Genomic DNA, 15,131 nt, shown 5'->3' on the forward strand with positions numbered 1-15,131 from the left:
CGAAGCACAGGATTCCGGGGCAGGATAGCGGTCCTGGGTCGGGCCGCGCCGGGCCGGGCTGCCGTGGAAATTTCCGAGGACTTGGCGAGGCGCGTCTGGAGGGCGCTTGGCGGCGGCGCCGCGGCGCGGGGAGGCGGGGAGAGGCGGCGAAGGGCGAAGGAGCATCGCTCAGCAAGGGGACACGGCGCGCGCACGGGCCACCGCCGTTTCCCGGGACCGTGGCGAGGGCGACCGTGATGCTGCAGAACCGGCGGGAGTGTCTCGCAGCCGTCACCACCACCACCACCGCCTGCACTGTTCTCCGCGCTGGCGTGGGGACCCCGACGCTCGCCTTTCTGCATGGGAGACGACCGTGGTGGCCCTAGCTCGTGACTTGCCTCCCCGGCACTTGCCCTAGAAAGAAATCCTTGACAAAGTTGCATTTCAAAAAAGAAAAGAAAAATCCTTGCCCTGACCTCCGGGGTCATAGGGGCCCCGAAGCGGCGGCGGGAGTGTGGGATCAGACAGGATAGCCAACGGTGTGTGTGCATGGGGGGCCGACGGCAGGGGGACCCTTCGCGGCCACTCTGCCTGGCGTGGTGGTGCTGAGGCTAAGGGACGCTGGGGCTGAGATGAGCCCCTGCGGGCTGGCCCGGCGACACGCATCCAGAGGGGCCATGGCCATTCTGGCGTGGAAGTGCCCACGGACCAGGCTACCAGTGGGAGCCAGTGCCCTCTGCGTCGTGATCCTCTGCTGGCTCTACGTCTTCCCTGTCTACCGGCTGCCCGACGAGAAGGAGATCGTTCAGGGGGTGCGGCAACAGGGCACGGCGTGGAGAAGGAACCAGACGGCTGCCAGAGTCTTCAGGTACTTGCGCCTTCGCGACTCCTTGCTGATGGCCTGGGGTACCAGGCGAGAACCCGCCTCTCACAGGTTCCCCATTTCCTTTGGATCTCTTGTTCTGCCCTTCTCCACCCCTGACCCTGGAGACTTTGTCAGGATACCCCAGCCCCACCCCTGGAGATTCGCAGGCACCTGCTCTGTGCACGCTGAGAGACTATGGATTTGTTCCCAAGCCCAAGTTGTATTTCAGGGCTTGTTGGGAACTGGTGGGAAGGAGGACCCTGGGTAACTTAGTTCCCCTGCACTTGATTGGAAGGCACGGAGACCTAGAAGCCAGTCAAGAGGTGTGTAACAGATGCACTGTGAGTAGATGATAATGTAAATCGTCACGGAGGCAGTGCTGGGCCAACACTGGGCAGTGAGAACATGGACACCCAGTCGGGACCCCTCAGTTTTGCGCCACACAGCATTGATTGGCTGACGTTCCACTAAGAGGCAGAATTGGGTGATTTTTTTTTCTTTTAACAAAATTTTAACAACTTCTGATTGCAGATACTAGCTCATCTTAGTCCTCAGGGAGGAATTCTTTAGAAAGATGAGATTCTTGCCCAAGGTCATTCTCTTTCCAGAATGGATGCTGAAATTGTCCTCACATAAGGCTCCTAATTCCTTCTTTGGTTTGGCCTGGAAGATGCGGCAGGCATTCTAGGCAGGGACTTGGTATCAGAACACAAAAATTCCATAGTCGGTTGGACTCAGGACTTTGAAGACCCTCTCAGAGGCTGCAGTTCCTCTTCAGGGGCTGAAAATCAGCTTCTGGCAGCAGGGTTTGCAGCGTGACAGGGAGGCTGGGAGGATTCTACTTCTCCCGGTCTCCCCTAGGGGACACCTGGAGGACCTGCAGGTACAGGCCTGGAGGGATGTTGCAGTTGGCTCTCCCAAGGTTCTGGCCTTGTGAGTGGAGGTGCTTTGCTCCTCTTGACACAGGGTCTGTGCCATCCGAGCAGGGGCAGGTGGGCTACCAACTTCCACCTTTCTCGGCACTGTTATTTACACATACTCAGAAGTGTCTGGGTGCTTAACTGGACTTGCTCAAGGTACAGTTTCCCTTGCCTTCTTCAGTCTAAAAAGGATAGAGCCCCCTCTGTTAGCAGGGGTGTGCCGCTGGGCTTCCTTTAACTGTTGCGACAGGTCTTGTCCCTCCTTTGCCTCACTGCAGAACCCTACCACGGTGGCATGTGAAAACAAGCATATTCCCCTTCTAAGTGTGTAAGGGTGACTTTCCTCTCACCCGCACAGAATTGATAGTTGGGCTGAAGAGCAAACAAGAGACATAGCACCCAACAATTCTCTGCTCTGAAGACAAAAAGCGCTTTCATTTCAAGTGATAGACAGAAATAAGTTGAGAACTTCCCACTGGCCTGCAATGAAAGAGCCCTTTTGGGAGGGGTGGGTGGGTGTAATAGAGGAGGAGGAGGGATAATGAAGCTGTAGTAGAGAATATTTGTTTTGAGAGGGCATAGTTGGTGGGAAATGCTTGCTAGGCTGAGCAACACAGGCTGGTGGTGTGTGAGACGCATTTGTCCCTTGCCGTCTATAGCCTGGGGTGAACTTGAGTGAGTTTGTTCTCATTATGTTTGGTTCGGTGTATGCTGAAATTAGGAAAATGCCTATGCTGTGGAAACTGCCTAAATATGAGCCCCTGCCTGCTGCCAGTGTCTGGCACACTGTGGGAGGAGCATTCGTGTTCACGGAAGACAGTTTGAACTTCAGAGTGGAATCCCAGACTTTAGCACTGCCTATGCCATGACTAGACAAACAGCAGAATGCCTTTGGCCAATTACTGTCTTTGAGTTTTCGCTTGTTTATTTATAAATTGACAGCTTGACAGCCTTGCAAGGTTGTCACAAGTTTCAAAAGAAACAAGATCTGATGCCAGGGGTCTGGGACATTGCATACCCAGATAGTGGTTGTATTGTTATTACAAATTATGGTTTCTTGTGTATGTTGTAACTGAAATAAGGATATCTTGGCCAACCCATGAGAGTATTTTAAAACTCATTTTTAGAAAGATGACATTTTACAGATTTTTTGTTGTTGTTGTTTTATGAACTGCAGATTTGGAGAGAGGGATCTAAGAGATCTATTCACTGATTCATTTCCCAGATGGCTTCAATGGTCAGGGCTGGGCCAGGCTGAAGTCAGGATCCTGAAATTCCACTCGGGTCTCCCATGTGGGTGGCAGGGAGCCAGCCACTGAGGCCATTTCTCACTGTTTTTGCTGGCACATTAACAGGGAGCAGGATGGAAAGTGGCCTACCTGGGACTCCCACCAGGGTTTATATGGGATGCTGGTATCATAGGCCATGGCTTAGCTCGCAGTGCTGCAGGGCTGGTGCAAAGATTGTAAACGTTTTGAAAAATACGTTTGTTGGCACTGGAAGTGTGGCATAACGGCGAAAGATGCTGCCTGTGACACTGGCATCCCATATGAGCACTGGCTGGGCCCTGCTGAAGCCAGGAGGTTGGAACTCTATCTGAATCTTCCATGGACATGGTAGGAACAAGTGCTCCAGCCATCACTGGCTTCCTTCCAGGGGGTGCATTTGTAGGGTGATGAATCAGAGCCAGCAATCTGATATGGGATGTGGGCATCCCAGGTAGCTGCTTGCAGCCCCTAAGTATTTTCAGCTGCCACAGGGCTAGAGGAGCAGTATGTGTCCCCACGTGTATCACTGTAGCTAATCAAAAGGGGCAAGAAGATTTCAAAGGGATGAAAAGTTCCATAGTTCTTAAAGAATTAAAAAAATTTACACACTTAATGGGATTCATTGTTTTTGAACATCTGGACTTGGAAGATGTGAGGAATAGTATAAACGAGAGTACCTCATAAAGGTCATGGTAAATGGAATGAAAAGATAAATATTTTGGTGCACAAAATCCTTTTATTCCTTTTTTTTCATAATACTTAATTTCCATGAATTTTTGAAGGCTCCTCATATTTCTTAATTGGTCAGCCATAAGGAATGTGTTATGGAAGCACAACTTTTGCAAACAATGATCTGCATTTTTTCCAGTCTGACATGTCTTGTGCACAGATACACACATGTGCAAATGTATATGTAATGTAAAACATACAACATATAGTGATATCACATATGTGTGAGCATTTGCATACTTATGCATACATGCAAAATATAGGTAATCAACCAATCAATATTTTTTTTTAAGATTTTTTCCCCTGCTATTTGAAAGGCAGAGTATAAGCCTGAAGGAGAGACAGAAAGAGATAGGGGCAAAAGATCTTCCAGCTACTAATTTAGTCACTTTCCAGGTGACCACAACAGCTTGAAGCCAGGTGCCAAGAAATCTAACCTGGTCCCCACCTGGGTATGAGGTACCCAAGTGATTTGCTATCTTTCCCTAAGTTCCTGGATGCATTAGTTGAAAGCTGGACCGGAAGTAGAGCAGCGAGGGCTTGAAGTACCACTCCAATATGGGATGCGGTAGGTGGTAACTTAACAGACTGTGTCACAAAAACACAGCTCTAGCCAGCTAATATTTAAAGACTACTCGGCATCACATACTTGTATGTGTTAGGCCTAAGGGAGTGGCAGTGTATAGAAGGGATGCTTTTGCCTTGCCATAGAGAGCTTACCTCTTACTAGCGGGTGGCAGACAAGAAACAAGTTGAAAACAGGATGACTTGAAGGTCTGCTATGTGCTGTGAAGACAGAAAACAGTATCTCACTGTGTCATAAGCACCAGAATTCAGACTTAATTTTCCCCGTCTGTGTTTCTGTTTACTTTTGTGATGTTCTTCTCCTAGCTCAGAACTTGTGTTAAGAACCTTAGTCAGTGGCATACAGAATGTCAGTAAGAAAGCAAAACTGTAACGATTTTGAATGAAACAGGAACCTTACCCAGGGTAATAGGAAGGTGAATAGTTCAGTTAACCCTATTATAGGAATGCTGCTAACTGGTGATTCTGACTGAGTGGTTCGATACTGTAAGTAATGCCAAACTGCAGCAGTGTCTGTCTCAATAGATCCTTAGCATTTATTCACTCCACAGATAGGAACCTCAGCTCAGAATTGATGTGCAAGGCTTTATTCTTGGTGTTTGGCATAGGAACACAGCTATGATGAAATTAACAAATTATTAGGCACTTATCATTCACCTGGCATCATAAGTTCATGATACCCATTGTTCCATTTCATCATCTTAACAGCCTTGAATAGATAGATTTAAGCGTGTTTATAAAGAAGAACATGCCCTGGTCCCTGCCATCAAAGGACTTACATCAAAGGAGAGACAGAGAAGAGTCCGTTTGCATAACTGACTAGAAGCAGGACAACAGGACAGAGTGCAAATCTTACGGATTTGGGCGCCATCAGAGCTGTATGCTCCGCTAGCCATCTGAGCATTGCTGACCTCAATTCTCAGAGATTTTGTTCCCCATTTGTAAACTGGGCTGTAAGACTTTCTACTGAATCTGAAGTGGAAAATACCCGATGGCAAACAGAGATACCTGGAATGTTGCTTGCCACGTAGCTGTGTTGTTACTGTATCTTCTATTGTCATGAGGGAAATTATAAGTTTTCAGAGAGGAGGTGGGATCTGTCCTGAAGCCTTAGTGAATAGTAAGAGCGTGCTGGTACCAGGTGAGGGTAGGAGCATGTCCTAGGCAGGGCAGTTTGGAGCTACCTGTCATGTTTCCGGTGTTAGGAAGTTTCTCTGGGAGGCCGTGGTAGAAAGGTGGGTAAGTGGAATGGAGGTTGGGGCTTGCATGACTCATGAGACATAATGGACAGAAGTCAAGTGTCCAGGATGCTGGCCAAGTGTCACTATCAGCAGAGATGGCTCAGGGTAACTGAAGTTGTGGGTGGAGAAGAAGGGAGCATACAGCAGGCTCGTGGCTGTGGACTTTCTGTGACTTCGCTAGTTGGTGACCATAAGCAATTGGGTTTCCCATTCATTTCTCAAATGACTCGAAGAAGTTCCACCTTTATGTGGCTTCTTTTCCTGGTTTTGAAACCATGAAATTTGGGCATCGCAGTCATTTCCACCTGCAATGCCCTGGTGACGACTGAAGGGCATTGCAGGTGGAGGGCAGGAGGTACACCCATCTGCTTGTGTGAGCTCTAGGTTTAGTGTTTATAGATCAGGAATTTGAGCAATTCACTTAGAAAGGTAGTTCAGGAAAAGGATAGATTAATATATCTTAGTGCTTAAGAAAAGAAGCTATTGGAGCTGGCAAGGTGGTGTAACAGGTTAATTTTTCCACCTGCAGTGGGGGTATCCTCTATGGGTACTGGTTCATGTCCCAGCTGCTCTACTTCCCACTGAGGTCCCAATGTATGGCCTGGGAAAGCAGCAAAGATGGCTAAAATCCTTGGGTCCCTGCACTCATGTGGGAAACCCAGAAGAAACTGCTGGTTCTTTGCTTTGGATCAGGTCGGCTCTGGCTGTCAGCGCCATTTGGGGAGTGAACTATCAGATGAAAGATCCCTCTCTCCGTCACTCTTTCTGCAAAAATTTGCCCTTGTTGGAAGCTTACAAATGTGGACTGAAAACCTCAACAATAATCAGAATAGCAAAGATTCAGGTAGTAGCACTTGATGGGCACAAAAGACATACCAGGACAGTGCTTAACTCTGATTAGGGTGATCTTTATGTTTTCAGAGTGGTTAGTTAAGGGAGGTTTTCTGTGCTGTTTTTTTACCTATGAGGGTGTAAAGACGAAGAGAGCTCCATCTTTATGGAGTTGGTGCAACCTAGAGCTGTATAAGTCTCAATCTCCTGCTTGTTCCCTGCTAATCTTGGATAAATTGACACTGTGTTGTGCATGCCTTATTGGATCAGGGACTGAGTGCTTCTTCAATTTCTTATTCTTTATGCTGTAGTGACATTGTGGTCGTTGAAGTTCCTGAAACAGACTGGGCTGTGTTGGTTTTGCGTGGGTCATTCCTTCTGCCTGAGTTGGCTATGCTTCAAGTGCATTGTGTCTCTCGCATTGCCGTTGTTGGCAGGTGCACTGTGTTCCACACAGAGGCCAAAGTAAGGCATTGCCGTGGATGAGAGCAAGATCCTGAGGTTAGCTGTGCTTAAATCCTGCTTCTGCCACTTGTGTGTTCCTGACATGCCAGCCTTCGCCATCTATTTCCTTTACTGTAAGATGTGTCTTCTTACAGGATTACTGTGAGAACTGGATTAGCTAATATGTTGAAATTGCTTAGAACTGTTTCTGGCATATAATCAGTGCCCAACCTAAGTTATCCCTGCTCAAAAGGGCTTTTGTGCTTCCTTCCCCCTTTCCCAGACTGTGCAAAAATCTCTTTGTTTTTTTCTTATACTCTTGTGCTAAAGACATTGAGATGGGGGAGTGACTTTCCTTGACTTTGTAGGCTGTCCAGTCACATCCCTGGCTTCTGTCCATTAAATCCCAGGATGTCATCAGAGTAGTGACCTGTCCCTGGGGAGGGGGTGCAAAATTGCTCCTGTTTGAGAACCTTTGCCTTAAAGAAGCAAAATCCACCCAGTTGTCAGGGTAAAACTCTCTAGGAAGATATACACTTGAGCAACTGAAGCGATAGGTGGTTCATCTAGAGAAAGGAGATATCTCTGAAGGCTTCAGTTGTTGGAGAAAGCTTCCTAGAAGAGGGTGAGTGGATCGTCCCTGATAAATAATTTGCAGGTCTTGGATAGTAAAGGGTCCAGAGAGGGTGTGCTGTGAGGATACCAGGTGTAAGTAGCTGTGTCCGTTGAGGGAAAGTGAGATCTGTGGAAGGTTCTTGTCTGTGCCCCTAAGCCCTGGCAAGGGAAATCCATGCTGTGTACCCTGCACTTTAGCTCTGCTCTGCTCTTCCGCTGGTCTCAAGCCTTCTCAATGGGGCAGTGTGTCATTGGAGCCTTATCAGGTGCTGGCAAATGACCCAAACTTCTTTCTACAGCCTGTTTGCCTGTAGGGAGGTTTCCCTGTCTTCCTTCCTGGACGTGACTCAGTTGCCAGATATGCAATTTTAGGTCCCAGAGACAGGCTATGGAAGACAGGCTCGGTGTGGGGTCCTCAGGTCTACATATGTCTGTGACATGGGCTTGTCCTATGTTCCCAAGTTCTGTTGGCAAATTTTTTGGGCATTGGAGAAGTCCAGATCGGAATCTGGCATTCCAGGTTGCTACACAGGTGTGTTTGGCCAGGGAGAGGGATAGAACATATTCTATTTGTTTGTTGCTTTTATATAACTTAAATATTTAGATCAATTTTCACTTTGGTTCTTTGCCTTACACATGGGAGTGATTTGAGTACCTTTGGTTTGTACTTTGGGAGCAATACTCAAGTGAATACTTTAGGAATTTCTTTGCAGCTGGGAACCTATTTTTTTTTTAAAGATTTATTTATTCTTATTTGAAAGGTAGATTTTACAGAGAGTAGGAGAGAGAGAGAGAGAAGGTCTTCCATCTCCTGGCTCATTCCCCAAATGGATGTAATGGCCAGAGCCGAGCTGATCTGAAGCTTGGAGCCACGAGATTCTTCCAGGTCTCCCACATGGGGTGAAGGGGCCCAAGCCCTTGGGCCATCTTCTGCTGCCTTCCCATGCTAAAAGCAGGGAGCTGGATAGGAAGTAAAGCAACCAGGACACGATCCGGTGCCCATATGGGATGCTGTTGCCAGAGGGTGGAGTATAGCCTGCTGAAACCACTCGATGTTGGGAGCCATGTGATCATAGGCAAGTTATTTAACCTCTCTGTACCTTTGTATTGTCATCTGACATTGAGGATAATATGCTGTCCCATTTCATAGATGTGTGTCCATTAAGTCAGATAATTGACATAGAATCTGTCACCATCCTTACCTCCTCGGGTGAGCTGAATGGAAGCTTTTCCCACATGGGAAGAGTCTGGGAGTCGGGTTCTGCTCCTGGTTTTGTCATTTATTAACTTCCTGACCTTAAGCAGTACGGTTGGCCTTTCTGAACCTTCGCTGTGGGTGGCAGTAGTTAGCTTGAGAGGATTAGCTGCTGAGTAATTGCTAATTATTAATCCACAATGAGGAGAGAGGCCTTCTGACTCAATGTGCGCTTGTTAATTGTACTTTAATAAAAGCAGAATCTGGCAGTGAAGTGCGACCTCAGGACCCACCTGCTTCTTCCCTAGAGTGAGTGCTCAGGGTGGCCCCAGGGGCTGCAGGATCTCTACAGAAGACAGCAAAGCCCAGCCACAAGCCACCTGACCATTCATCCTCTAGACCACAGGTACTGAAAACGCCAAGCAGGAAATACATCAAGGAATTCAAAACATGGTCTCCGATTTTCCAAAATTCAGGGTCTGCAGTCATTATTAGTTAAATAATAGCGTTATTAGTTAAATAATAATAGCAGTTGATAGCACGACATTGCAAAGGTTATAGTGTGTTTCGCATGGTAAGGATAGTGTAAAACAGCTGACTGCACTTACCATTGGGCTGTCTTCTCACCCTGGTACTGCGTAAGAGGGAAGCGGCCAAGACCATCAGGGTTCTGTCACTCCCTTAATTAGGCGCCTGGAAGATGCCAAAACAAACCCACAGCCATGGGTCTCCACTTCTCACTTCCTCCTTTACAGAGGAGATGTACAGGTGGTTGTAATGAGAAAAGGGCTTTTTGAACCAAGTGTTGGTTACAGTTATTGATAGAATAAGTAGTCACATGATTTCATTTCCCCATGTTCCTTTAAAAACGTCTGATATTTATCATTTGTCTGTCTTGGAGAATAATATGTATTTACTATGGGAAAAAGTTAAAATGCGGTAGAAACGAGAAAACCCCATTCATAATCCCATCATTCAAAAGTACTTATTGTCAATGCTGTCTCTTGTGTGTATTTGTGTATATGTGACTAAATTGAGTGTTTTTACATTCTTGTTTTGTGTCTTTTATTCATTCAAAACATTACATTAAGCATTTTCTCATATAATTAAAATAATTTTAGCTTTCCAAACTTGTGATAATGTAGATTCATGCTTTTTATTTTTGGAAAGTACTTATTTATTGTGAATTTCTTTGTTCAAATGTTGCTGCATTTGAACAAATTACTTTTTAAGTGAGAGTCTTTATGCTGCTTACAGATTTGCATGTTAGAAGTTTTTCTTTAATGATTGCTTCACAAATACAAGGAGTTGAACACAAAAACCAATTAGTCAAAATAATTGACTAGTCAGTAGATATTATTAATATATTACTATATTCTTTCAGACCACTAAATGCCTGCATATGTGAAACAAAAGTATCATAAATTTGACAGTACGCGGCACATATTTTTCTTTCTTTTCTTTTTAAGATTTATTTATTTTTGGAAGGCAGAGAGAACGAAAGACAGAAAGATATTTTTCATCTGCTGGTTTACTCCCCAAATGGCTGCAGCAGCCCAGCTGGCCAATTCAAAGCCAGGAATCAGGAGCTTCTTCTGAGTCTCCCACGTGGGTGCAAGGTCACAAGGCTTTGGGCTGTCCTCACTGCTTTCCTAGGCCACTGGCAGGGAGCTGGATGGGAAGCAGGGCTGCTGGGATTAGAATTGGTGTCTGTATGGGATCTTGGTGGTATAAGGTGAGGACTTTAACTGTTAGGTTATAGCACCGGGCCCTAAATATTTTTCTAATAACAATATAGGTAAGCAGATGTATAACATTTTTTATTTTATAGCATTCTGACATTTTAATGACTGCAAGATTTCCTATTGTTGGGTTAAGTAAAATATTATTAATATATGACTTTGGATACTCAAGTTTTCACTTTGATCAACAATAACATTGTGAACATCCTTGTATCACTTTTGAATACCTGTTTATTTTCTTGGCATAAATTCTAGAGTTAGATTCTTGACTTTTTTCTGTGTCCCCCCCTCTACCTTCCCATTCTTATAACTGCTTTTTATTTTTCTTTTGGTCCTGAAAAATCTTTGACTTGGGCTCAGGGCAGACTTGGGGTTTTTCTTTTCCAAAGGTGTGGGTAATAGTTACTAAGCAACAGGCGGGCAGGGATCTTTACCATTCAATGGCAACACTCCCTTTCAGTGGATGTTCAGGGGATCAAAGCACACAAGGAAGATTCCCGGGTAGCTGGGTGTGTGTACCGACCAGTGTGCCCTGATTGAGCCCTGCAAAGAGCCAGGTAGGAAGAAGTCGTTCAGTGTGATGGGACTGTGGGCCTCTGTATCTCCCGATCACCTTCTCCATTATAGGACAGTGGATAGCGAATGTTATGGATGTTTCAATTTTTTATTCATTTTATTTTAGAGGAGGGAGAAGAAAAAGAAACATCTTCAGTTGGCTGGTTCATACTCACATGGCTTCAACAGTGGGGGCCGAGCCAGCAGCTCAATTTGAGTCTCCTACGTGGGTGAGCACTGCCTCTCAGGATGTACATGAACTAAAAGCTGGAATCTGATGTGGAGCTGCGACTTGAACCCCACATTCTGATGTGATTGTGATGATGTGAGCTTCAGGCACCTCTGTCCAGTGTTGTCTATGCCCTTGCACCTGCTGGGAAATGGCAGCACACACTGCTTCTCTGGTGTTTTGGGGTTGGAGATGGAGTCTCTTTATGTTTACCCATCTCAGATCCTCACAGTCTTTCCATCCAATCAGCATCTTTTGGGGGGCGGGTGTGAAAGGAAATGTTAGATTGAAAGACTAGTAGACAGCTGTCTGCATACCTTTAAAGAAAATTTTTTAATTGGAAAGTCAAATATACAGAGAAGAGGAGAGACAGAGAGGAAGATCTTCCCTTCACTGAATCACTCCAAGTGAATCAGCGACACCCCAAGTGGCTGCATTGGCTGGTGCTGAGCTGATCCAAAGCCAAGAGCCAGGAACCTCTTCCAGGTCTCCCGCGCAGGTGCAGGGTCCCAAGGGCTATGCTGGACTGCTTTCCCAGGTTACAAACAGGGAATGGGATGGGAAGCAGGACTGCCGGGGCACAAGCTGCTGCCCACATGGGATCCTGGCACATGCAAGGCAAGTACTTTAACGACTAGGCTACGGCACCAGGCCTGCTGTTGGCATACCTTTTATAGGTAGTTTCCTTTATTGTCTGATGTTAAGGCTCTCTGCCATAAATATTCATGAGCAATTAATTATTTGACTCCTTCATTCATACCTGCATTCAACACTTGTCTTTTTGGTGCTGCCTGTGTGCCAGGCACTGTGACAGTTGCAGGGCTTAGAGCTGTAAGCCAGTGAAATGTGGGCCTTGATCTCCTGGAACATAGAATGCACAGCCTCAATTCTGTGTAAGCTCCTTTTCCGTGGAAGCACAAGTACAGACTCAGCTTGACTTTGACAAGTCCACTCTCTTTATGTGGATCTGGTGCAGTCCAGAGAGGGCTGGGCATTCTCTGATGAATGCTCATTTGGAGGCCCATGCCATGCCTGTGGAGCCAGAGGTCTCTGTGTACCTTTGACTGGCTCATCTGTGCAATGTGGAAAGGGCTGAAGAGGAAAAGCACATGGAGTCATTGCTGAAAGATAGACGCATCCATGGGAAAAGCCAGACTCATGTTCGGGTAGAATGAGGAGGGTGAGCATCAGACAGGCCTGGCGGGGGCTGGCTCCCTGTGTATGCAACTGCTTTCAGCCCCAGCCGCCACCCTGCCCTAATGAAGGCCGGGCTGAGCCGCACCAGGCAGTGAATAGGTGGTGCAGGTGGTGAATGGAAGAATCTCACTTGGGGTTTTAAAAAGGGACACATTTCCCCCTAGTGATTGCTCCAACTGTGCATAGTCCTTCCAACACTTTGTGAAGAACTGGAATGTAAACATAAGGTTTTTTTTTCCTGGTGCAGAATGGAAATTCACGCATGGTTTTCTCATAGTTTGCTTTTCCCGTAAACTTATTGAAGACACTTTCTCATACGTCCTGCTCTCATTCCTCTCTCTGCCTCACTGCCTTAATGGTCCCTGGGCAACTTGACCAGAATTTCTTAATTTGCACGCACTTTAGTGATTGGAACAGCCTTTTCATTTTTTAGCTCAGATTTACTTTTTATAAATTTTGATTTATTTTATTTATTTGAAAAAGCAGACAGAAATACAGAGGAAGAGGGAGAGAGATTATCTGCCTCCCAGGAGATACACATCAGTAGGCAAGTGGGATTGGAAGTGGAGTGGAGAGCCCATCCCGGGTGCTCGGCCATGGGGCAGGTGCATCCCGGGTAGCATCCTAACAGCTATACCAAATGCCCACTGAAGATTTGTTTATTTCCGAGCGAGAAGCCCACCCTTGTGTCTGATGTCTCTGCCTCTTCATACTGCACCTGAAGTGGATGGAGCTCACAGTGACAATTTGGCAGGCTGGCCTCTGATGCCTAGTGCAGCTTTCCCACTTGTAGGAGCTACAGCTTCAGTGTAGCCAAGGAGGAAGTGAATGTTCCCTCTTTATCTGTGGGTGACTGCTGGCGCTCAGTTGAACCACAGCTAACCGCCCAGGGCAGACTGTCTAGTCTCCCTCATCTGGTGGGTAGTAGCTTGGCTGGGCAGAGTCCTCAGGAGTGCTCCATGCCCAGGGAGCACCCTTAGCCTCCTGGCCTTGCCAGTGGGGTCTTCCCAGCTTTTACCCACTTCCACTCTCACCAACTCTTAAATTTCTCTTCCCTCTATCTTTTTAACATCAAAAACGATGTTGTTTAAGGGGCAGAAACAAACAGATGAATGCACTTATCTGCTGGTTCACTGCCCCTATGCCCACAACGGCTAAGATAAGGCCTGGGCAAAGCTGGGGAACTGGGAACTCAAGGAGAGTTTCCTGTATTAGTACTCAGAGACCAAGTAGTTGAACCACCATTGCTGCCTCCCATGGTGTGTGATACAAGTATCTGGAGTCAGGAATTGAAGGCAGGTTCTCTGTCCTCTATGAGATGTGTAATGCATCAGTCAACCTAAGCTTAGGTTTTAAGATCAGCTCCATTTTTAAAATTCAGACAGTAGTGATGGTGTTCTTAGTAATAGAGTTCATGTGTGTTGTGTTTGCCATATGCCAGGTGTGGGTTTAAGCACTTTGTACAGTATCATCATTTACAATTCCCTGACACCAACAAGGAAGATGTTACTCTCTTTGTTTTCCAAAGCAACAGGTTGTGAGTGATTACTCATATTTGCATCAGGTCGTGATTAAGATAGTCAGTGATGATGCTGAACTCTAGCATTTGATGAGAAATTATTACACATGAGCCCATTTTCTCAGGACCTTATGGATGGCGTGGGCCTCACAGCAGCTGCATGACACTCCGGTTTTTTGAGGAAGAGGGTGCAGCACACGACGCTGCAGGGTGCTGTTTCAGGCCACCCTGGTGGTGGGTGGGATGTCTGCCTCGAGGCCTCAGACACTTCCTGTGTTGGAACAAAACACTCACTTGGGGCTTTGGGTGAAAGCCTGATGCCTCTTATATTGCAACATCTTCTGACAGTGGAATGAATTTCAAGTGGTCAAATTTCAATCTGTGAAGATAAGTAAACACTTTTTCAAGTTCGCTATTAGGCAGACCAAGGGCTGTTTGTGTCAGTCTCGCCTCAAGGACCCTGCACATGGAGCAGTAAGACCCCATTACCGGGTACAAGGGAAGTATCTGCCTCCCTTCTGGATCTGTCTGGCCTTTCAGATTCAGTTTGGTGCCTTTGTCTATTCAGCTGTCACTGCCCTTGATTTTGCTTCCCGTTAGAAGGTTGCAAGATGAAGAGATGAGCCCTGCTGTGCTCATGGGAGAAGTTGTCCAGCAGTGAGAAGTGGGCACACTGCACTTAACTGCACTCAGATTGGCTGTGCCAGTGGAAAGGGAAGTTCTGTTAGTTTCTTCCCATTGCTGAAACCCCCAGGGACTTTTCTCTGGGCTTTAGTCACTTCCTTTGAAATGGAATCAATGTGGTCCTGTTTGAAGTGATTCAGAAAGATGCTCTAGAGATTGAGTCTGAACTTTATTTTCTTAAAATGAATTTCTACCAAACAAAAGCTTTATGCAGGTGTATTAAATACATATAAAAGCCCTCCTAGGGACAGAGTGTGGCACAGCTGGTTAAGCTACCCCTTGGGCTAGTCACATCTCATGATTAAAGTGCCTGGTTCTATCACCAGTGCTTTGCAGTCAGCTTTCTGGGAGGCAGAGGATGATGGCTGCAGTCCTTGGCTTGCTGCCACTCACGTGGGGAGTCAAGGTTGGAGTTGGGGACTTCTGGTTTCAGCTTGGCCCAGACATGAATTTGTCGGCATTTAGGCAGCGAACCAGCACATGGGAGATATTTCTCTTTCTCTCTCTCTCTCTCTGTCTGTCTTTCTGCCTTT

General features: G+C 46.4%; 1 protein-coding gene across 1 annotated transcript in view; it reads left to right on the forward strand.

Moving 5' to 3' along the window:
* The first annotated feature begins 497 nt into the window (after positions 1-497).
* ST8SIA1 (ST8 alpha-N-acetyl-neuraminide alpha-2,8-sialyltransferase 1) overlaps positions 498-15,131 on the forward strand; it is a 174,385-nt gene continuing 159,751 nt past the window's right edge. Inside the window, exon 1 of the mRNA XM_004592615.2 lies at positions 498-847. Within this exon, the coding sequence (XP_004592672.2) occupies positions 612-847 (236 nt within the window). The 5' untranslated portion in view covers positions 498-611. The remainder of the gene's footprint in view (positions 848-15,131) is intronic.

The sequence above is a fragment of the Ochotona princeps genome, chromosome 27 (assembly GCF_030435755.1).
Source record: "Ochotona princeps isolate mOchPri1 chromosome 27, mOchPri1.hap1, whole genome shotgun sequence".
NCBI classification, from domain to species: Eukaryota; Metazoa; Chordata; class Mammalia; order Lagomorpha; family Ochotonidae; genus Ochotona; species Ochotona princeps.